The sequence below is a fragment of the Nerophis ophidion genome, linkage group LG08 (genome assembly GCF_033978795.1).
Source record: "Nerophis ophidion isolate RoL-2023_Sa linkage group LG08, RoL_Noph_v1.0, whole genome shotgun sequence".
Taxonomy (NCBI): Eukaryota; Metazoa; Chordata; class Actinopteri; order Syngnathiformes; family Syngnathidae; genus Nerophis; species Nerophis ophidion.
In genome coordinates, this window is record NC_084618.1 from 55,262,286 (window position 1) to 55,285,984 (window position 23,699).

The 23,699-nt window shown below is 40.4% G+C and overlaps 1 protein-coding gene across 4 annotated transcripts in view; it reads right to left on the reverse strand.

Moving 5' to 3' along the window:
- Positions 1-1,596: 1,596 nt before the first annotated feature.
- mrtfab (myocardin related transcription factor Ab) overlaps positions 1,597-23,699 on the reverse strand; it is an 82,550-nt gene continuing 60,447 nt past the window's right edge. For 3 of the 4 annotated variants that reach the window (XM_061908996.1, XM_061908999.1, XM_061908997.1), the window contains 16 exons: positions 21,699-21,754; positions 21,413-21,488; positions 20,932-21,093; positions 19,964-20,127; positions 19,760-19,885; positions 19,610-19,678; positions 19,347-19,531; positions 17,085-17,241; positions 16,309-16,698; positions 15,266-16,231; positions 9,726-9,932; positions 9,567-9,647; positions 8,096-8,230; positions 7,889-7,981; positions 7,685-7,745; positions 1,597-3,170 (listed from right to left, as the gene is read on the reverse strand). In XM_061908996.1, coding sequence (XP_061764980.1) covers positions 2,638-3,170; positions 7,685-7,745; positions 7,889-7,981; positions 8,096-8,230; positions 9,567-9,647; positions 9,726-9,932; positions 15,266-16,231; positions 16,309-16,698; positions 17,085-17,241; positions 19,347-19,531; positions 19,610-19,678; positions 19,760-19,885; positions 19,964-20,127; positions 20,932-21,093; positions 21,413-21,488; positions 21,699-21,754 — 3,461 coding nt within the window. In that variant the 3' untranslated portion in view covers positions 1,597-2,637. The remainder of the gene's footprint in view (positions 3,171-7,684; positions 7,746-7,888; positions 7,982-8,095; positions 8,231-9,566; positions 9,648-9,725; positions 9,933-15,265; positions 16,232-16,308; positions 16,699-17,084; positions 17,242-19,346; positions 19,532-19,609; positions 19,679-19,759; positions 19,886-19,963; positions 20,128-20,931; positions 21,094-21,412; positions 21,489-21,698; positions 21,755-23,699) is intronic. The other variant, XM_061908998.1, reaches the window with a different exon arrangement.

The following is a 23,699-nucleotide window of genomic DNA, read 5'->3' on the forward strand; positions in this document are numbered from 1 at the left end:
TATGGAGATGAAAGAAGGCCGTTTTAGTAACGCTTTTAATGTGTGACTCAAAGGAGAGAGTTGGGTCGAAGATAATACCCAGATTTTTTACAGAGTCACCTCGTTTTATTATTTGGTTGTCAAATGTTAAAGTTGTATTATTAAATAGAGGTCGGTGTCTAGCAGGACCGATAATCAGCATTTCCGTTTTTTTGGCATTAAGTTGCAAAAAGTTAGCGGACATCCATTGTTTAATTTCATTAAGACACGCTTCCAACTGACTACAGTCCGGCGTGTTGGTCAGCTTTAGGGGCATGTAAAGTTGGGTGTCATCAGCATAACAGTGAAAGCTAACTAGATCGGCTCTAGTGAGCTGAGTTACCACCAGCATTCTGCTTAAATTAATAACATTCATAATAATAATGATAATATTAATAATAATAATTAAGTACAGTTAATTAGTAAATATTGTTACCAACATGCACAAATAAGAACCTAAACCTGAAGTTGTCGCATGCAGGTGGAGAACATTGGTGCTTATAGTTGTATCCAATCTCCTGTGATTTGTAAATAACTCCACGCCACGATAAAGAGCTGATAACTTTTATCAAGTAAAAAAAAAAAAATTATGGTAATAATCATAATTTGACCTGTCAATGTAAATATGGTCAAAACAATAAACAAAGCAATTAGTGTTCACTGGTCTTATATTTAGGTAACTTTTTCTAGTATTTTTATTTACTTATTGAAACCTAAAATTCAATTTTAATGTGTCAGTTATAATAAGCCGAGACAACATAAGTATATTTAAAAAATGTTGTATAGATGTGCTGTATGATCAGTTTTTGTTTAATATATATATGTTTTAGGAATGTCAAAAATAACGAGTTAACTCAAGTGATTGATTAAAATCAATATTGCATAATTCCACCTAAAAAGACACTGTCACCAAATTTTGCGAAAATTAATGATTCAAGTAAAACATTTAATAAATGTTCCTGCATGACATTCTAACAATAAAATCGCATTTGTTTTTAAATGTGTTCTTTTTTATAGGTTAACATAAATTATGGAGGCAAGTATTTACTGTGATTAATCATCATTAATCAGTGTTCAAAAGTAAGATTAAACTTATTTATAAATAATTTGACAGCATTAATTCTAGCTCACTATATAATGGAGTTAATAGAAATAGTCCCCCTACTCACCATATAACTTGTAGGTTTAAAACAAAAACATGATTTATTGCATTACATTTTTGCTACCTTTAAAGATAGCTAGTGATTAGTACAATGGTTGCCAGCTAGCAATTAGCGGCACTATACTGTATTATATATATATATATATATGTATATATTTGTATTGCACAATAAGCTACCTTTTAATTAAAAAACATTTTTTATACAGGATATCTTGATAATATACTATTAACAGTTTGGGGGTCCTTGGTTTGGAAAAGACCCCTCCCTGTTCGAGACTATCTACTCCTTTTAGTTGAGATAATGAGGTAAAAAACACACACCTGGTCATGAAACAGATGAGTAGCCAACTGTTCCATTACTTTTAAAAAGTGTGAGGTACAAATACAAACTGTTAAAACAAGAGATATCACTGTAATGATTTGATCATAGCATGTTTATTCAGTGTTTTTTGTTTTTTTATTTAAAAAGAAAGAAGGTCCAAGTTTTCAGAGGCCCTGTAGTCACCCTATTTTCTCCAGCTGGCTTGCTTAACTAAACAACCAGCAAAGAAAAATATGTCATATGAACAGTTGATAATATACACCCCATATACAGCAATACAGTGCAACCGGAAAGTATTCACAGCGCTTCACTTTTTCCACATTTAGTTATGTTACAGCCTTATTCCAAAATGGAATGAATTCATTTTTGTCCTCAAAATTCTAGACAACAAAACCCCACAATGACAATGTTAAGTTTGATCAATTTCTTGAAAAAAAAAAAAAACTAAACAAAAAATTCATATGTACATGAGTATTGAGAGCCTTTGCTCAATATTTTGTTGATGCACCTTTGGCAGCAATTACTGCCTCAAGTCTTTTGAATACGATGCCACAAGCTTGGCACACCTATCTTTGGGCAGTTTTGCCCATTTCTCTTTACAGCACCTCTCAAGCTCCATCAGGTTGGATGGGAACAAAATGTGGAAGATTTGAAGCAAAGTGAATATTTTCTGTATGCACAGAACATAGTGGTCTACCATAATGTTACCAATAATACACAACCTCTAACGAGGCTTCAATTAAAACTGTTGCCACTGATTCTTTTCAACAGCAACTGCCAGCCAATGAGTTTTTTGACTAGTGTTGCCACAGTGAAAGGAGGCCACTGGCAGCTGCCTTCTTTCCCCCACACCTTGGCTGATCAGTGAAACAACACAAAGATGGCAAATCGGGGCTGCTGACCTGAAAGCCCCCTTTTAAACCAATCAGATGCAACATAAGTGCAAAGTTTAGGAGGCACTGCCACAAACATACAGAGTCTGTGATGTGTAACGAGGTGTGTGCGCAGGTCAAGTACAATCTGCCGTTATTCCACCTTCCAGTGCATAAAGCGCTAGTAACAGAAGAGCCGTGTGTGCGTGCGCCAGAGAGCCCGACAGTGATAGACAGCATGGAGATCAAGTCAGGGCTCTGTACTACAGACAGGACTCCCAATGCAGCTGCAGGTCTGCGCTGTCCAGGAAGTCTGCAGAGAAGACGCTGGGCGGCGTGTGCGGCGCCAGCGGGGTTAAGCTTGTCCCTCCGTCTCCCTCCTTGGCTTCCCCTTCACAGCCGCTGCCACTCCCGCCGTCGGCGCTGCCCACCATGGAGATGTCCAGCCAGTCCATGCATTCAAGAGTGGGGTCCCCGAAGTCCAGCCCCGTGGAGTGCGGGGAGAAGCCCATGTCGGACGTGTCCATGGGGGATGGAGTGTGGTCCAGGATGCTGGTGCTGCTCAGCATTTGGCTGTGGAGGTCGTCGATGAGCGTCAGGCCGCCGCCCAGCCCCACGCCCAGCAACGGGGCCCCCGTGGTGCTCTCCAGGAAGTCCTCCAGGCGCCCGCCACCGTCTGTGCAGGACTCCACCAGGGGGCGTTGAGGGGAAAGGCGGAGAGGGGACGAAGGGGAGGGCGGGTCTGAATGCAAAGGGGCAAGGGACGGGTCCGGGTTGGCCTTAAAACCTGTGATTTCTGTCGGGGTACAAAGAGATCATGAAAGGGATGTCTTTTTTTATCCATCAAGGATAAATGGTAAACAAGTTATCCTTGTATAGCGCTTTTCTACTTCCAAGCTACTCAAAGCGCTTTGACACTATTTCCACATTCACCCATTCACACACACATTCACACACTGATGGCGGGAGCTGCCATGCAAGGCACTAACCACGACCCAACAAGAACAAGGGTGAAGCGTCTTGCTCAAGGACACAACGGACGTGACGAGGTTGGTAGAAGGTGGGGATTGAACCAGGAACCCTCAGGTTGCTGGCACGGCCACTCTCCCAACCACGCCATGCCGTCCCCAAGGATCTACAGTGGGGCAAAAAAGTATTTAGTCAGCCACCGATTGTGCAAGTTCTCCCAATTAATATGATGACAGAGGTCTGTAATTTTCATCATAGGTACACTTCAACAGTGAGAGACAGAATGTGAAAAAAAAATCCAGGAATTCTAAATATTTTATTTGTAAATTATGGTGGAAAATAAGTATTTGGTCAACCATTCAAAGGTCTCACTGATGGAAGGAGGTTTTGCCTCAAAATCTCACGATACATGGCCCCATTCATTCTTTCCTTAACACTGATCAATCGTCCTGTCCCCTTAGCAGAAAAAAAGGCCAAAAGCATGGTGTTTCCACCCCCATGCTTCACAGTAGGTATGGTGTTCTTGGGATGCAACTCAGTATTCTTCTTCCTCCAAAAACGACGAGTTGAATTTATACCAAAATGGATACATGGATGATACAGCAGAGGATTGGGAGAATGTCATGTGGTCAGATGAAACCAAAATAGAACTTTTTGGTATAAACTCAACTCGTCGTGTTTGGAGGAAGAAAAATACTGAGTTGCATCCCAAGAACACCATACCTACTGTGAAGCATGGGGGTGGAAACATCATGCCTTGGGGCTGTTTTTCTGCTAAGGGGACAGGACGATTGATCCAAGTTAAGGAAAGAATGAATGGGGCCATGTATCGTGAGATTTTGAGCCAAAACCTCCTTCCATCAGTGAGAGCTTTGAATGGTTGACCAAATACTTATTTTCCACCATAATTTACAAATAAATTCTTTAAAATTCCTACAAAGTGAATTCCTGGATTTTTTTTTCACATTCTGTCTCTCACCGTTGATGTGTACCTATGATGAAATTTACAGTCCTCTGTCATCATTTTAAGTGGGAGAACTTGCACAATCGGTGGCTGACTAAATTCTTTTTTCCCCCACTGTATGTTGAAGAGGTTAATATAGCCTACTGATGTGTATTTATAAATGGTTGATTTATTTAGGCTAGTTAGTAGCCGAAACTTGTCAGGTACAAAAACTTTACTTTACTAGTCTATATAAGTTAACCATTTATAAATACGCGAAGGATCTAATTTAGTGCTCATTTTAGCAGGAACTTCATCAGTTGAGAAAGGTACCAGGTAACTGAGGTGCACACTGGCAATAGCAGGGTGGAGCTTAACACACTGCAGTCAACAGGAAGTGGAAATTCTACACTCCTGAGGTTGTACAATTACTGAATTAAACCATATGTAAAAAGTTGTGCACTTAGGGATTCAAATCATCGTCAAGCAGGTGTACTTTCTAAAATAAAAACACATTAGCATTACATATTCATCATTAAACTTAAGTGCTTTTACAATTTAATATTAACAGTGATTAACTTTTTTTTACACATGTATTACAGTTTATTGTTACTTAAAACTGCTACAAGTTAGATAATGCCTACTGGTTTTATATTGTAATCCTATTTTACACTTGTATTATGTCAATGTTCGTTTAAACATTACCTTTGGGAAAATTTTTTGTAAATCTTAACATGTTGATCTGGATTTAAGAATGCATTATTTGACCGTATTAAATGTATTGTTTCATGCAGATTACAGTTGGGCTGAACAATTATGGCAAAAATAATACTCACGATTAATTTTGATAGTGATAATCATGATTAATCACCCGATTGTTCATTAATGTGAAAACATAAGTATTTACTGTACCATCAAGACTCAACTTTAAATAGTCAAACAAATCTGATAAGAGTAGTAATGAATAAACCCCAACTAGTAAGACATTAGTGATAACAATACATTTAATAAAAGCAATATAAAAAACTAAGTTTTTATGTTTTAATTCCGTTTTTTACCTTTTAAACTTATTTTACACCACATAATGTGTGATTTTTGTGTCCAATAAAATGTTACAACATTTTTAATTAAATGCAAAAATCCTCACATTTGTTGGTGCAATACAAAGTTTTGACCAGTATTTTAGGTCAATATGATACATATATGCTTTAAAGGGATTATGCTGGTGTAAGGTAGTTTTTTGAAACCTTTATATTGTTACAACAGTGAGACCGGATTTGGAGGACCGCAGTATCATGGTGAAAGGGGAAGTGTGCTGCGCTGTTGTTCTCAGCTTGACGAGTAAAGAGGCGACCTGAGGCTCTTAACAAAGAAAAAGAGCCAACTCTCAAGTTGCGACTGCTGTTTGTACATTGATGTTACATCAAAGATGTCATTCAGAACAACACGAGCAGATAAGATAAGATTGATTGTTATTGCGAGCTTTAAGCTTTGTAGTTTAGTCGCTGTTTTAAGTGGCCACATGCTTTATTTAGTTCAGGACCGGGCGGTTGAGTGTTTCGGGGATGAATGAGTGGTATCGGACACATTATTTTCCCCAAACAAATGTTTCACCTTCTCACAATGACAGCACTTTAGTCATATTTATGTAAACTTCCCTGATATTTTGCGTTTTACAGCGAATTCCCTTTTATTGGCCAATAATGTGATTCGTCATTATTGATTATGCATAATAGTGCTGTGTCAAACATAAAAATAGCAACCAATGTGAGAGCTTTAAATTCTAGTCAACATGCTCTTTTTTTCATCCATCCATCCATCTTCTTCCGCTTATCCGAGGTTGGGTCGCGGGGGCAACAGCCTAAGCAGGGAAACCCAGACTTCCCTCTCCCCAACCACTTCGTCTAGCTCTTCCCGGGGGATCCCGAGGCGTTCCCAGGCCAGCCGGGAGACATAGTCTTCCCAACGTGTCCTGGGTCTTCCCCGTGGCCTCCTACCGGTTGGACGTGCCTTAAACACCTCCCTAGGGAGGCGTTCGGGTGGCATCCTGACCAGATGCCCAAACCACCTCATCTGGCTCCTCTCAATGTGGAGGAGCAGCGGCTTTACTTTGAGTTCCTCCCGGATGGCAGAGCTTCTCACCCTATCTCTAAGGGAGAGCCCCGCCACACAGCGGAGGAAACTCATTTCGGCCGCTTGTACCCGTGATGTTATCCTTTCGGTCATGACCCAAAGCTCATGACCATAGGTGAGGATGGGAACGTAGATCGACCGGTAAATTGAGAGCTTTGCCTTCCGGCTCAGCTCCTTCTTCACCACAACGGTTCGGTCAACGTTCGTATTACTGAAGACGCCGCACCGATCTGCCTGTCGATCTCACGATCCACTCATCCCTCACTCGTGAACAAGACTCCTAGGTACTTGAACTCCTCCACTTGGGGCAGGGTCTCCTCCCCAACTTTAACTCTTTTTTTCATTCATTCATTACTCCCCCTTTCATTATTACAAGCTCTGGAATTTGCATGTACTTTGCGAGGCCCATTAATTGTTTTTTTATTTTTATAATTTTTTTGAGATCGTGAGAAGCCATAATCAAAATCAAAATTCTATAAATTTTCCATCCTTAGTATACAATAAATAATAATGTACGTGGTTCTCGGTCAGTCAGGTAGCTACTGTGCTATTTTATGTGCTTTTTTAATTTTATATTTTAGCTTTTTTACAGAATCTGTCAGTTCTGCTAGCCCAATGAGTCCAAGTAAAGCAATGGACTTGCGATGTGTGGATCGAAACATTCAGGAAGTAACCACAGCGTTGTCGACACTTACTTCCCCCATCCCTCAGTTGCACGCAAAAAAGATTAACTAAGTGGGTTTTATTCTTTATTCCTAGTCATTGAAGCAATCTGGCTGTTAAAGTTAGGCAGTTTTGTGATTTCAAACTGTGAGTGCACCACAGGGCAAGTGTGTGTGCGTTTCAACAAGACAGTTCATCTAGTTGATCATCACCGTACTGTATAGCACTTTATTTTGAGTTCAAGTGTCCAAACTTTTACTAAAATATAGACTTTTGTCGAGGCTGGAACCTATTATTCATGTTTACTTAGTTTCTTATGAAAAAGTTTGCTTCAATATATGAATCCTGTTCATGAACCAATTAGATTTGTAAATTGAGGTTCCACGTATGAGGATACTGGTTCATGTCAAGAGAGCTCTAAGAATGGGAAAGTCGTATTTAGAAGGTGTACATTTATTAATGACAATTGTACTTTCTGAAAATGTGTTGACCACAGTCAGGCCTGGAACCAGTTAGACAAGATAAATGAGGGATTACTGTAAACAGGACAGACTTAATGGGTTTGCAGCGTGCATGTAAACATTCATGTGTGATTTTAGTACCTCCACTCTTGAGCAGGATGTCAAAGAGGTCGTCCATCTGCTGACTATTGACACCATTCCCCTACAATCAGACAACACAGTATTACTGTCATTTGACAATGAGAGGACACAAAACGCAACTTGAATCAACAACACATTTTACACTAACATGTGAGGGACTGAGGCTGGAAAATAAGACAACTAGAAGAAGGAGGTAGGACATACTTTGGAGCGCTTGGTGGGAAGAGAAGTGTTGGGTTTGGGAGAGGGAGGAGTAAACAGAGTGTGTCGGTCATAAGACGGACACACTCGCTCTCTCTGGCAGGATGTAGGGATGAGATGAGAAGAAAGGAGGTCAATGAATGTGAGGAAGAGAGCAGACAAGATGAAAATGAGGACAAGAATGATGAAGAGTGTAAGCGGGGATGGTACCTTGAAGGAGGAGAGCAGGCTGCTTTGGCTTTTGCTCTCCGACATGTCATCGAAGAAAGGCTGCAGATTGGGTGGGGCTGTGACGGGCAAGCCTGCTGTTGGGATGTCTTTGGTGTCAACGTGGAGGTTCGCTTCCTGTCGCGGAGGATAAGAGATTATCAGCAAGTATTCATTAGATTAATCTTAATTTTTTAGGCAAGCTTCTGCTCAGTGGTGACACCTTGTGGGTAGTTTTAATACTTTAATTCAGGGATTCTCAAACTGTAGTTCGGGTACCACTAGTGGTACGCAGGCTCCGTATAGTAATCACTTAATTAGTGTTTTTTTCTATATTCAAACACATTGTGACTATTTCAACTTTGGGAAATGTACAGTGACCAAAAATGTAATACACTTGTTAAAGAAAACCTCTGCCTTGTTTTTAATTAATACTTAGGCCTACTACACTACTGTATTTTAATGTTGGTCATTCCGGTGGTACTTGGAGAGCCAAGTGTTTTCTGAGGTGGTACTTGGTGGAAAAATGTTGAGAACCACTACTTTAGTGACAAAGAATACTCACAACTAAAACTCCATGTGTCAAGAAACAATAGAAATGTAGGTGGTAGATAAGTAGGACGCTCACACTGTACATAATCTATCAAAGGAAGTATGAATGTCCCCATTAACATTTTTGGCCTCAGATTTGATTCGATTTCAAGTCCCGAATCAATACTTTGACAATGGAATATAGAACTGAAATTTTTTTCAAGCACGTAACTAAAGTAAAAACTAACACTTTTCTATAAACATATCTTAATAAAGTTAGAATTTGCTAACATTGTTTTAAATCAGATGATGTAATACATGTGTGGTATTTAACTGTACATACAATTTCAAAGAAAATAGAGTCAATAGTAAATACCCGAAAAAATTTAAAAGCTAACATTTTTTTGGGTTCCCACTTAAATCATTTGTGTTTAGCCTTCTAAGTCTTCCTGTATCCAGAAACATAATCCCCGAGTTTGTAAACAACAAATACGACCAAAAAAAGATTTCCTAATAATGAAAACAAGTAAAAGAAACACATTGATCTAGTAATCTTTAGTATCAATTATATACTGCTAATATACAAGTATTGACATCTGGATCGATCACCCCTACTTTACATTGAAGCTTCAGCACTGAGCTTTTTGTGTTATGTTATCCTACTCAGTGTGTGTGTGTAGTGTTTAGCATGCTTAGCCATTCCTTTTCCTATAGTCCACTAGTAGTAATGATACTTGGAAGAAACAATGTTTATTTTCCACCACGACTGTGATGATTAGTAGCTTGGAAGTGTTTCACACTGTGGATAGACAACTTGTTCATTGCAGTTTGCTCTCAAATTTGTATGTAAATACTTGGACACAGCTGTGGTAAACATCGGCTCTCGATCCCATTATTGTGAAATCTGTAATATGAAGTAAAAGAAGGTTAATTATTCTAGTACCTTTTTGGTTTGCTGGCTGTCTTTCTGCTCTTGTGATTGGCTCTCAACACTGGGGAGCTTGCTTGGAGTTGACTGCAACCTCTGCAAAGACAACAAGACAATGTCGGCATGCGTCTGTTGCACAGCAGCCGGCGAAATTTTTGTTCCCAGTTCTTCTACCTGCAGCGTGATGCGACCGCTGGCTTTGGCCAGCAAAGGCTTTTGGTGTTGGTCATCTGTGGTGTGGCCGGAGAGAGCGATCAAGTAGTGGTTGCCGTTGGTGTCAGTCACCAGCGTTGGCGTGCCGCTGGCCTTAAGGAGGTCTAGTGAAATAGCCTGAGTGTGAATCTGAGTACCATTCTGTTGGTTGATGAAGACAGGCGCCACCTGAAACACAAAAACTGCACTCAGTAGAGCCCACACCATGTTGTGTCATCACATCATACAGCACAACATATACAACGAACAAAACTGGTAACTAAAACTGCACTTTGTGACATACCTCCATTAACTGTCAGTAATTACAGTTGGTCGCTACATCTGTAAGTGCAAGTTAAAACTCTACTATGCAAAGCCAAACCCATTTATCAACAATATCCTGAAACGCCGCCGGCTTGGCTGGGCCAGAGATCATCTAAGATGGACTGATGCAAAGTGGAAAGGTGTTCTGTGGTCTGACAAGTCCACATTTCAAATTATATTTGGAAACAGAGGATGTGGTGTCCTCCAGAACAAAGAGCAAAACAACCATTCGGATTGTTATAGGCGCAAAGTTCAAAAGCCAGCATCTGTGATGGTATGGAGGTATATTGGGCACTAGCCCAAGACATGCATAACTTACACATCTGTGAAGGCACCATTAATGCTGAATGGTCCATACAGGTTTTGGAGCAACATATGTTGCCATCCAAACACTGTCTTGCTTATTTCAGCAAGACAATGCCAAGCCATGTGTTACAACAGCGTGGTTTCGTAGTAAAAGAGTGCGGGTATTTTCCTGGCCCGCCTGCAGTCCAGACCTGTCTCCTATCGAAAATGTGAGACGCATTATGAAGCGTAAAATACGACAGCGGAGACCCCGGACTGTTGAACGACTAAAGCTCTACATAAAACAAGAATGAGAAATAATTCCACTTTCAAAGCTTCAACAATTAGTTTCCTCAGTTCCCAAACGTTTATTGAGTGTTGTTAAAAGAAAAGGTGATGTAACAGTAGTCAACATGCCCTTTCCCAACTACTTTTGCACATGTTGCAGCCATGAAATTGTAAGTTAATTATTATTTGCAAAAAAAAATTAAGTTTATGAGTTTGAACATCAAATATCTTGTCTTTGTAGTGCATTCAACTGAACATGGGTTGAAAAGCATTTCCAAATCATTATATTCCGTTTATATTTACATCTAATACAATTTCCCAAATCATATGGAAACAGGGTTTGTAATACATCTTAGCATTGTGTTAAAGGTCACAAAGCAAATTAGTTATATATCAAATACTAATCTCATCAATAAGGAGAATGTTAGGAGAAGACATTTTACCAGTGACTTGCAAAGCGTGTTGAGCAGAAAATAAACGGGAAGGATTAAAGATGAGCTTTTAGGGGTTTAAATCTTTGGGCAACTTACTAGTCGATCTGATTCTGATTCATGGGGTGAGAATTCAATTCATAATCGTTTTTTGATTCAACACGCTTCTCGATTCAAACCGAATTTCAATTCAAACCAATTCTCGCAATGTATTATTCTGTAAAATAATTACAAAATTAGAAATGGTCCTTCTGCTTGCGCAGTGATTAAAAGTTGATTTTTATTAGGAAAAAAAATCTAACTTTTTAAATGTTTTTCAAAAAAACGTTTTAAGTTAGTACTTAAAGGTGCCATATGTAAACATTTCAAATGGCCCTGATATGTCAAAAGGCATTAATAAATAATTTTCTTTTCAAAAACCTCTAACTGATAACCGTAGTTCAGCCGGGATATGCTCATTTCAAAATTAGATTTACAGCCCCGAAATCTTCTTATCGTATTAATTTCGATGTCCCGCACTTGACTGTATAGTGTGTCACATCCAGGTTGCCAGTTACGCCATCTTCGTCCAGCTACTGCCACTGGTAAAATTACTAAACATGTCAGACCTTAGTAAATCTAAAAGGTGTTGTTACGATTCTTAACTTATTCATGACAAAGCCATGAACAAAACGAGGATTTGTATTGGGAATGCCTTTGAAAGATGGAGACGAGGCTGAGAAGTTTTTTTCATCTGACACCAAACTTGCGAATTTACTCCTTGATTGGTAAGTAATGCATTTCTTTTTCTTAATACTTGTAATAAACTGAAATGGACATTTTGTGTGTAAACTATATTGTCCAATACAGTCTATGATTTTGTCTAACAAAGCTAGTATGTTCGTGCAACGAATGCTTAGTGTGATGGTGCTTAGCTCCTAGTGCAGGGGTCGGTCACATTTTAAATGCGACCTCTATCTGAACGCATACGCTACTGCAAGGCATCCTTATTAAACAGAAATACAGGTCACACTGAGGGTTGTGATATAAACAACTTTAGCACTCTTACTAATATGCGCCACACAGTGAACCCACACCAAACAAAAATGACAAACACATTTCAGGAGAACATCCGCACTGTAACACAACATAAACACGACAGAACAAAGTGAAACCTACAGCGTAGGACTCGTCGATTGCCATTTGAAGTTCTTGGAGTAGGATTCAGATTGGTATCTGTCAACCTCAGTCATGAAGAGTGGGAGGGAACTACAGAATTTTTACCGTGATTGCAGTACTTTTTCTGGCCACATAACTATGTATGGCTCTTTTAATTGAGAATCTGGATGAATAAGAATAGCGTTTTGGATGTGAACCATTTTTTTGTGCACCCCTACAAGCTTTAAAACAAAATCTGATAAGTCACCTTAAAATTCATTAACGTGAAGATTTATGGAAGCAGTACAAAGCTGCTAAACTGAAACCCAGCGTTTATAGGGGCGACCACAGCAAACGTAAAGCCACAGGACTGATGAGAAAGTGTTTGATAAGATGCAACAGTTTTGAAGAAAATACCAAAAGGCAAAAAAGCTTGACATTAAAATGTGTTTTTTGAGTTTTGTTGTTTAACTTTATGGTTCATCTGGATGCACGGGTAGCTGTTATCTTTTATGATTTCTTAGCACTTTACCATTTAAGCCATGACTTCTTTATGTTCTGCAACTTAATGTTGTCTTTTAATGAGCAGGCACTTATTGCACTATTTTACTACTTTAATATAGTCGGGGAAAAATGCAATTTTATTGTATTTTTGTCAATCAACAATAGAGGTGCTTCCACTTATTTATTTGTTGTGGCTATTGGCAATGCAGCGATTAGCTTGGTTCTACTGGTCTAATTGAAATATGTTGTGTTGATACATCCATCTATCCATTTTCTACCGCTTGTCCCTCTCAGGGTCGCGAGCTCATGGCACGGCCAACACAGACATATTTCTTTAATTTTATGAAATTATATTCAGAATGCTTGAGTTGGTTGTTGTTTATCAATAAAATAATTGAAAAGTTGAAATAATAATGAACTTGTTTTTCTCTATGCCAGTGCTTCTCAACCCCGTTCTCACCACATTCTACAGAGGCACTATAGAGAGCCTACTGACCAACAGCATCTCTATCTGAACTGGAGCCTGCAGTGCTTCAGACTGGAAGTCTCTGCAGAGAGTGGTGAGGACGGCGGAAAAGATCATCAATCAATCAATCAATCAATCAATGTTTACTTATATAGCCCTAAATCACTAGTGTCTCAAAGGGCTGCACAAACCACTACGACATCCTCGGGCAAGGAAAACTCACACCCAGTGGGACATCGGTGACAATAATGACTATGAGAACGTGATACTGTGATATTGATGATACTGATGACTATGAGAACATATGAGAACATGATACTGTGAAAGATCAATCCATAATGGATCCAACACAGTCGCGAGAGTCCAGTCCAAAGCGGATCCAACACAGCAGCGAGAGTCCCGTTCACAACGGAGCCAGCAGGAAACCATCCCAAGCGGAGGCTGATCAGCAGCGCAGAGATGTCCCCAGCCGATACACAGGCGAGCAGTACATGGCCACCGGATCGGACCGGACTCCCTCCACAAAGGAGAGTGGGACATAGAAGAAAAAGAAAAGAAACGGCAGATCAACTGGTCTAAAAAGAGAGTCTATTTAAAGGCTAGAGTATACAAATGAGTTTTAAGGTCAGGACTCCTCTTCCTCCTATTCAGGAGGTCGCAAAAAGCCGCTGCCTGACAAGGGCTCAGAAAATATGCAGAAACTCCTCCCACCCCCAACAAAATTTTGTTCTATCTGTACTGTAAAGTTCTAATTTGAATGACAATAAAAAGGAAGTCTAAAGTCTAAATAGGTTCCGTTACGCCCGCCCTGGGAAGAAGAAAATATTTTGCACCCAACTATTCTCCACCATGACTATAAATAGTATATATTGTCTAACATTGTTATAATTATACCACTGCATAGCATTTTAAGCTTATTAACATTAAAGGAAATTGTAGCTGAGATAGGCGCCAGCGCCCCCCGCGACCCCGAAAGGGAATAAGCGGTAGAAAATGGATGGATGGATGGAAACACACCAGTCTTTTCTTGTCCCTTACCATGGTTACAGTGAAGCCAAGTGCTACATACGCTTCATTATATTCTGGTACAGCAAAAAAAAACATGTTCCCTGGGATCAAAAAGCCCCCCTGGCATGGCATTGCACCCCCCCAGGGGGGCCCGCCCCACTATTTGAGAAGGACTGCTCTGTGCAATGATTTTTTTTACATGGGTCAGAGTTATAATAGAAAGTATAACTGCACTAAAATTATAGTTAAGTTAAACGTTATTTGAAATTTTCCTTTTTGGGGGGGCAAAAGAATGAACTGTTGATTTCTCAAAAAAAATATTGCGCTAATATACTGTATGTATATATATATATATATATATATATATATACATATATATATATATATATATGATAGGGCTGTCAATATTTGTTTTTAATTACATTAATCACTTTTTGTAATTTGTATTAATTAGGATTAATCACAGGTACCTACTCTCTTCCATAACTAGCATTTGCTTAAGAAGAGACCCCAGTATTTGTGCACAAATGCAATTTTACTGTCAGAATGTCATTCAGGAACTTTTTTTACTTGAATGCATGCCATTTATTTGAACAAAACCTGGGTACAGTTTTATCTAAATTTCTTTCATACTTTATTTTGGAGTGAAATTTGCCAGCGAGCGCGCCAGTCGGAGTCTACTCACTCATTTTGGTACTAACTTATGAATTGATTTGATCATTGACCATATAGCGGTTAAGTTAAAAATAGATTGTACGGTCAAAATAAATTGCATGATTAATCTAAGTATGTAAATGAATAATGCCATAAAATTAGTGATTAATCTCAAGTTAACTTGTTAATTTTGACAGTCCTCTTATATGTGCATTAATATCGGTTATCAGTCGTAAAGCTCTGTAAGTTATCGGTATTGGTTCAAATTGTCATTATCGTGCATTCCTACTCATCAATAATAAATTCAATTTATTTTTACAATATTTACAATAAACGTGGCCTTGTTTTAAAACAAGTAGAAGTCCTGCAAGTAGTGTATGCGTGTGTTTTCCAAAGGAAAGCTGACATGATTGTGGCGTTATCACCTGCTGTGTGCCCACAGTTGTCGTGTGCGGTTTCTGGTGCTGCCTTTGTTGAGCCTTCAGCTGTTTCCTCTGTTGGACTTGGTTAGCTCCAGTCTTCAGGCTGGCCACCGTCTCGTTGTGGATCTGCACCTGAACCTGCTTCAGCTGAACTGGACTCTTCTGATGGGTTTGGTTTTTCTTCCCTTGAGCTTGTTGCAACAGCTGCTGCCTTTGCTGGGCCAGTTTCTGCTGCGCTAACCTTTGCTGGGCCAGTTTCTGCTGCGCTAACCTTTGCTGGGCCTGCAGATTCTTCTGCTTGGTTTGTTGGATGATGAGCTGCTGCAGTTGCTGCTGCTGCTGGAGAAGGATTTGAGATACCTTTTTCTGCTCTAGCTGTTTCTGAGCGTTCGGTTTGGGCTCGAACATTTTGTGCGTTTGTTGTTCGGCTTGTTGGACTTGCAGTCGATTAATCTGCTGCAATCTGAGCAGAGTCTCCTGCGAGCATTGCATCGGCTGGCCCACTTTTTTAGTTTGGGCCTCCTCCTTTATTCCCGTCATGCCTTCCTCAGTCTCATCCTCCTGTTTCACTTTCACCAGGAGGCCATTGGGGAGCTCTGGGGGTTGGATGGCTGAGGCTTTAATGAGTGTTGGGGGTTTAACATCTACCCTTTCCCCATGCTCTGATACGGGCCCCCCCACCGTCTTCCCCTGCTCTAGCTGGGACCTGAGGGTCTCCACCAGCCTCTGCTTCTGTCTCAGCATCCGGGTCAACTCTTCGATCTGTTTGTCCTTCTCATGGAGCATCTGGTCTTTGTCCAAGGAAGAAGTGTCCATGGTGACCCCTTGTTGAGCCTCAAAAGGCCTGTGAAAGCTGCTTGAACTCTGGTTTTCCTCTTTGAGCGGGATGACCGGTTGCGACAGAGGAGAGCTGTTGGATGGGTGTTGAGGAGAGGGATGGAGGGTGAGTTGAGTCAGGGGAGAGCTCACCTGACCCAAAAAAAAGCAGAAAAAGTGTTAAGAAAAGGAGCCTGAACAAGCATGAAATCTGGTGGTATTGCTCTCACCATCTCTCCAAACATGTCTCCATTACAGCTGGTTTCATCCGGACTCAAACCCGCTAACGACCGCTCCGATGGCGTAGGAGACACAGGGGGACTGGAGCTGGTGCTACCAAAACGCATAACCCGACCCTGAAAAGCCTGAGCCAGTGGCGAAAGAGCAACTTTAAACCCTCCTTCAGCCGGCTGGTGGTCGGCGCTGATATTTGGCGCTGACGCCGCCGCGTTAGCAGCAGAGGCAGCGCCCTGATGGACGGGATGCAATATGCCATTTTTAGTAACTGCTGCAGAGGTGCCGTTTTGTTCTTGGTAGTTGCGAAGCCTCTCAATTAGATCGTTTTTGGTGCCGGAAACGGTCAAACATCGCAACTTCAGCTCCTGCTTCAATTCAGCCACCTGGGATAACAGAAGCAATAGCCGCACTCAGCCAAATCAAGATAATAGAAATTATAATTAAATATCTTAATGTATTTAAATGCATTAAATGTATATGTTTTGCTATTGTTTAAACATTATTTAAATACAATAATATAAAAAATGTATAACATTTTTCACCAGAGCTACTATCAAGCTGACAAAGTATTAGAAACAGCTTACAGTATGATGCAGTTTTTATACATTGGAACATCTATAGCTCTCTGTCAATCATAACCAAGTATTATGATCATTATAATCAAGCTGCTGTTCAACAGTCATAAATAAACCAAATTGTTGCAAACTTTTGCTGAAAAACAGAATACATTAAGTTGATTCAAAGTGATAATTGATATCTCTTGATTTACTTTTAACTCATCCAGGTTGGCAGGCAAAGTGGCAGGTTTGGCTCCCCCCACTGACCCTTGGCCCTGACGTGGAGTTGCATTGTTGTTGGTAGTCGTGGGAACACTGCGAGAGGGGGAAGGACCAGGGTTTGTTGTGAGGGTCTGCTCTGCTGCTGGCCTGAGGGGGGACACCAAAAAACAGGTGTAAGTAGATCACACCCAATACAACCTACTCATCTTAGCAACCAATTGCTTTGTTCATAGAAATTATCATTTAAGGTAGTTTGTTTATTCACTCATTGCACAGACATGACCAAACAAATAATTCCACCTGTTGCTGACTCAATCTTGTTGTGTTATTGACACACTGTCCAACTGTGTTTGTAATTTTTGTTTATTACAAAACATGCCTGTCAATACATCATCAATCAAACTTTATTTATAAAGTGCTTTTCATACACTAAAAAAAAACAACACAGAGTGCTTTACAGAATTAAAAACTATACCCCAATGACCTACATCCCCCATCATCACACACGCATGCATGCACACACACATGCAAAAATGAATGCATGGCTGAGTACAGAGGAGCTCAGTGAAGAAACACAATCATAGGAGCCATCTGCACCAGAAGCTGACAAGACCATGGCCACCAGGACGCCTGTGTTACCCCGGACAAGAAGTTATGCACAAACATTTAATTATCCGGCTTACGTTTGAAATAAAATACTCTGTGTTCATGGCGGATGTTATTTTAACTAATGGGCCGGAACATACTGAAGTCAACTTGTCAAGATTTTCAGATGTCATTTCACCCTCTTGACACAACGGATGAGAGTATGCTGTATATGAATCATATTACAAGCATACCCTGGATAGCTTATTGGGGGCCTGTGTAAACTAAACCTGACACGGTTTGTTGGAGTTATATGAAAAGTTTGCATGTACACAGCTTGCCAAGGATGTTATTACTCCTGTGTTGTTGCTTGCTACAAATGCAGAAAAAGAGTAGACGTTCATCAAAGCAAAACTATCGTCTTTTCCACGAATCAAGTCAAGTCAGTGCCTTCACAAGCCTCCATCGGGGGGTGCTGAACGACAGCAAAGCTCAGATACAATCCTTGGTGTTGTCATTTAGCAGCCGTTAAAAATATTTTCGAAATCTGGGGTTAGCCAGCTCTCAACTGCTCACCTGGAAGTCATTCTTCTCTAAGCTTAAACTATCACCCTTCTATAATGGTTAGGAGCTAACTGCTTAGCCAGCATTAATAACACTGAGTAATGAGTTCATTGTAAGCAACAGTACAGCAATTGTAACACAAACAGCTGAGTAACGCAACCAAAATGTCAAAGAATAAGCAGAAGTAGATAAAGCTGCTGGATGCTGACCATTTATCTTACTTCAAAAACAACTAGTACAATTTTGTGGGGTTAATAAAAAAGGACAAATTAATTCCAATATTTTCTGACCCATTGTTAATTAGAGACACTGTTTTTTTGTTTTTTTACAAAAGGAGACTTGTGGGTAGGTACCGAAAAATGGTTTCGTAAAGGCACCAGTGCAAACGTGAAGAGTAGTAACCACACCGAAAAAAGAAGTATCTATCGGTGCCTTATATCAATGGTAAGTAAATGCATACCTGGCCACCTGCAACAAGTGCTTAGCGATGATATTGTGCAAATTGCTAACGGCTATTAAGTAATGTAGCATCCCAACAGAGCCTGGTGCTCTTTTTAAACGTTATTGCTGACCTGAACATGCTGATAAATCTATCCTCATAATACTGCTAGTACCACAGAGCAAACCAGTAGCCCAAACCACACAATAACAGGACGTCGACATTATGCACCAATGACGGTTACAGCAAACGAGGTTGCATTCATTAACCCCCAGAATTATGAATATCGACAAGTTGTTCTTTTGCAAATTCTCTATGTTCAGTATTTCTGCAATAATTAAAACATTTACTTGTAGATTTTATTTCTTACTTTTGAATGTATCAAATTACCTAAACTACTAATCAATTAGAATGCTGAAAAATGTAATAAACATAAAGACAGTGTTACTATTATTATTATTTTTTTGGCATGTTTTCCACTTTTTTTCGTCCCAGTTCTGGCACCGTTTTAAAAGTACCGATTCACTACTCGTATCAGTTAAAATGTAATCGATACTTAACCTTACTCGTGTGTCAATTGGAGCATTTACGGTATCCATCCAATTAACTAGGTTGATATGAGCTATTCCAGTAAACAACAAATGTGATTGTGTTCAACACTAACTTTGGTGGGGCTGGCAGGATGGTGTGGTAGTTGTAGTGCTGTTGTTGCTGGTTGAGAATCTGCAGCTGCAAGAAGAGTTGCTGCTGCTTGAGGAGCTTGGCGTAAGACGAGTCCATCTGAGGCGGACGCTCCTTGTCTGCCTTCTGGTCCGGAGGGATGTACTGGTGGTACTTCAGCTTCTTCACCTTTGCGCAAATCAACACGAGAGTAGCAGGCTTATTGCTAAGAGTCTTTATTTAACTTAATCACAAGAAATTTCCGACCTTGGGTTTGTTGTCCTTCGGTTTCTTCGATCTAAGCGCAGGACGGTCTGAATTTGTCTTGGAGTGAGACTGTAGATTGTGAGACTTGAGGTCAGAATTGAGACTAGATTGATTGACAAATACAGATTAACATGGTGAATATTCATGCACCTTGAACTGGCCAATGGATGTACGATGGGTTACTGTGGTCCCTGTTGTCATTTTTAGAAGTAAAGGTGAGTCCGAACCATTCACCTTGGGAGGGGAAAAAGACTGTGGAGTGGGCTGTGGAATAAACTGAAAAAATATTAAACTAGTTAGTAGTGAAGAAAAACATTTCTCTTCATTATGAATGAAACCATATTCCTCCTGTACCTGCTTGGGAGACACGTCTCCATTCTGCGTCAGTACGTCAAAGGGGGACGGCTGCGGGACAGTGATTAGAGGAGAGTCGTGATTTGTTAGCTGGTCAGGTGACAGTGCATCACTGCTGTCTTCATCCAAAGAAGAGCTTTCTCCTCCAGCTCCCTTAGGAGAATCTGTGACAAACCAGAAAATATTACAGGTGTGTTTTGACAATAAAAACCGGGCAGCAGTTAAAATGGCTTACAATAAAATGACTCATTTTTGGGAAGTCATACATTGAGTACTGTCTTTGTTTTAGCAATACAATTAGTTTGTTTTGTTAGTTAGGGGGCTACTTCCGGTTTCATTAAGGGTGGATTGCAGATTGTTACTATAGCTGTAATGCTCAAATGCTGTCGTAGCCACTTTATCCAGATCCTCACCAAAATGTAATGGCTTCTTTCTAGGGCCATGTGCAATCCCACTACAATCTCTGGTAGAAATATTCTATTTTGAGTGTAATTCCGCAAATTGTCAGTGTGCCTTTATTTACAGTCAAATGATTGTTTGTGTGATAATTTGGCAAAGTACTGTGAGCTTAAAAAACAGAACTCTATGTCCCAATTTGGTATTGTGACATTTGTCTTGTGTTTTATCCCATTAGGTAAAAAGTGGCACCACTAAATGAGGCAATGTTTGAGTCACAGTACTAAAGAGCAGGTGAGTAAATACGTCTGAAAGCTCAACGTTTCATAAGTGGCCCAAAAGGACATAAAACAATTGCATAATAATGAGTCACTTCTGGAGGTTGTTGGGGAAAATCTAGTATGTATTATGCCATGGTAAAACTACTAACGCTAACAAAAGTTACAGAAATCCACCAAAACTCAACAATCTGCATTAAGTGCCAGTGTGCCTTGCATTGCTACTGTGTGCTTGTTGCATTTGTCTGGTGTGTTCATAATGACAGCAAATGTAAATGAGGGGGACGTAGTTACCCGGTGGCGTGTGGTCCTCCGTGCAGTTGACGGACAGGATATTTTTGTGCACCAGTTCGATGGGACCTGGCCTGTGCGAGATCTTGTCGTTGAGGTCGTCAGCCAGGCGAGCTCGCTTTAGCTGCATCTGCTTGGCCTGCAAGGAGGGCTCCGCCGATGTCTCTGCATGTGAAATAACCGGATAGAGATAACCAAGATATACATTAATGATGCATACAGATGACACAACAAAAGACATGTCAGCTGTTTGCATATACAGAAAAAATCACCTGAGCATTTAGCTTACTTGTAGGGAAACTTTTAATAAATGAAACACTTCCTTAAAATTGAGGTTGAACTACTTCATCACTACGAGGTTTTACCATTTGAATGCATGTACAGAAAGTAGGAACTGTTAGGGAACCTCATGAATGTACTCATTTTAAACACATACCATTTGAGCCTAAACATTTTGCTAGTAAATAAAATGACAAACCCTCACCTTCTAGAATGTGCATCCTGACCAGCTCAGAGCGCTCTGGGCGACTTCGGATCTTCCTCTTAAGATAATCTTCAGTCTGCACACATCAGAAGAGAGGAACACTCAGAATGGCCATCATAACAACCATTAGTTCTGCGTCAGGCCTGTACTTTCATATCTTTTATCTCCTCAACAGCTAACTTTAGTTTTTTAACGTTCTGAACAGCTCCTTTTCTTTACACAGAGATGTTAAATATCATATACTTTAGCCCAATGCGGGCCTTTTTTCCGTTTATTAAATACTCACTCTGGCTCGCTCCAAACTCCGCCGCTGTTCATGAAAGGCTGCCGGGCTCTTCAGTGCTAGAGGGAAATACATAAGCATAACAGCAATTTTAAAAAGTCTCCACAAAACTCCAGCAAGTGTCAGTGTGAGAAAACTGCTAATGGCCAAGTGGCCGCAGAAAGGGAAGGTCACAATTGATATTCATAACCACACACACTGATGATGACGCTGATGGGCTTGCTTGCATGCTGTGTATACAAGAACACACCATGCAACTTTTCTTTTTTTCATGATGAGATTAAATATACCTACTGAGATATATTAGAAGAAAATTGTAAAAATGGTATTAAGTAAAGAAAAAAACAAAAGCTTTGCAGGTACTCTTTTAATTGTTGATGAGCAGAGTTCTGAAGTGCATCTTCAGTAGGGAGCATTAGAACAGACTGATGGATGGCATGTCTTCTTTGTGCATATGGGTGTGGAAAATCAGAGGTAAGTGTATTTTACAATTACTGTCTGTCTTAATATACTAATCAGTAGACTGCACGATATGAGGAATTATGACATCATACCGAAAAATACGATAACATTAAAGAATATCTCAGATACACAAATAAAAAAAGGCTCCAATGAGGCAAGATGAACCATATTGTGCTGTAGGTAGGTTAGGGGTGGGCAAATCAAGCGCTCCCTTATTTTTTTTTTTTTTTTTTTTTTTTTACTGCTGATGGTGTGTATTAGACATGCGCGGATAGGCAATTATATCATCCGCATCCGCATCTCCAAAGTCGTCATCCACCCGCCGTCCACCCGAACCAACATTTTATCAGGACCGTACCCGCCCGCTGAAATACATCAGAGGTTGTCCGACTTTTTCCACTCACAGAGCTATTTAAACTGTTTTACAGAATAGCGATGGCAATTGAAGCCGCTAACGTCCCCGCGACTATCCAATAACGTTCATCCTAATTACGAGAATTTGGGGCGTGCTGTGAAGCCATTGACTTAGACAACATGTATGAACCAATTGTTGGTGAGGCAACATGTTGTGTGCAGCTTCCGCTATTACACGTTCAAGATTGAAAGGCATACCGGGTGATACAGAGTACACTGATGGTTGTGATATAAACAACTTTAACACTTACTAATATGCGCCACGCTGTGAAGCCGCACCCAACAAGATTGACAAACACATTTCGGGAGAACATCCTCACAGAAACACAACATAAACGCAAGACAACAAATAACCATAATACTTTGTATTCATGACACTTCCTGAATATATGTTACACACCCGCGCCCCCAACCCCGCCCACCTTACCGACGCACGGGGGGGTTGCTGCTAGCGGGGTGTATAAAATAGTCAGGATGTGTCATGAATACAAAGGATGATGGGTATTTGTTGTGTTGCGTTTATGTTGTGTTACTGTGAGGATGTTCTCCCGAAATGTGTTTGTCGTTCTTAATTGGAGTGGCTTCACAGCGTGGGGCATATTACTAAGAGTGTTAAAATTGTTTATATCACAACCATTAGTGTACTCTGTGTCACCCAGTATGCCTTGCAGTCGTGTGCGTGTTGCCGCGGAAGCCACACACAACATGATGCTTGACTGACAAGCAGCTCGTACATGTTGTATTAGGCAACAAAGTCAATGGCTTTATAGCACGCCCTAATACTTATTATCTGGGTGACTACCGGCAGTCATTCAGGAAAATAATAACGCCTCTTATTGTCTTCTTCGCTTTCTGACACGGGTCTTAAATGGCACTTTGAATGGCAAAGGATACCGATCACAGAACCATGCATATCAAATATTTCCGGATGGTTCAACCGCCACCCGCCCGAATCTAATTAAAATCTATTTTTTCGTCATGTAAACCGCCCGACCCGCGGTTTATCCGCGGACTCCGCGGATGAGACCGCAAACCGCGCATCTCTAGTGTGTTTGGCCTGTTGTAAACTTCCTCCTGAGTTCACTATAAACCAACATGGTGTCGATCCTGTTGGACTTGTTCACTGTT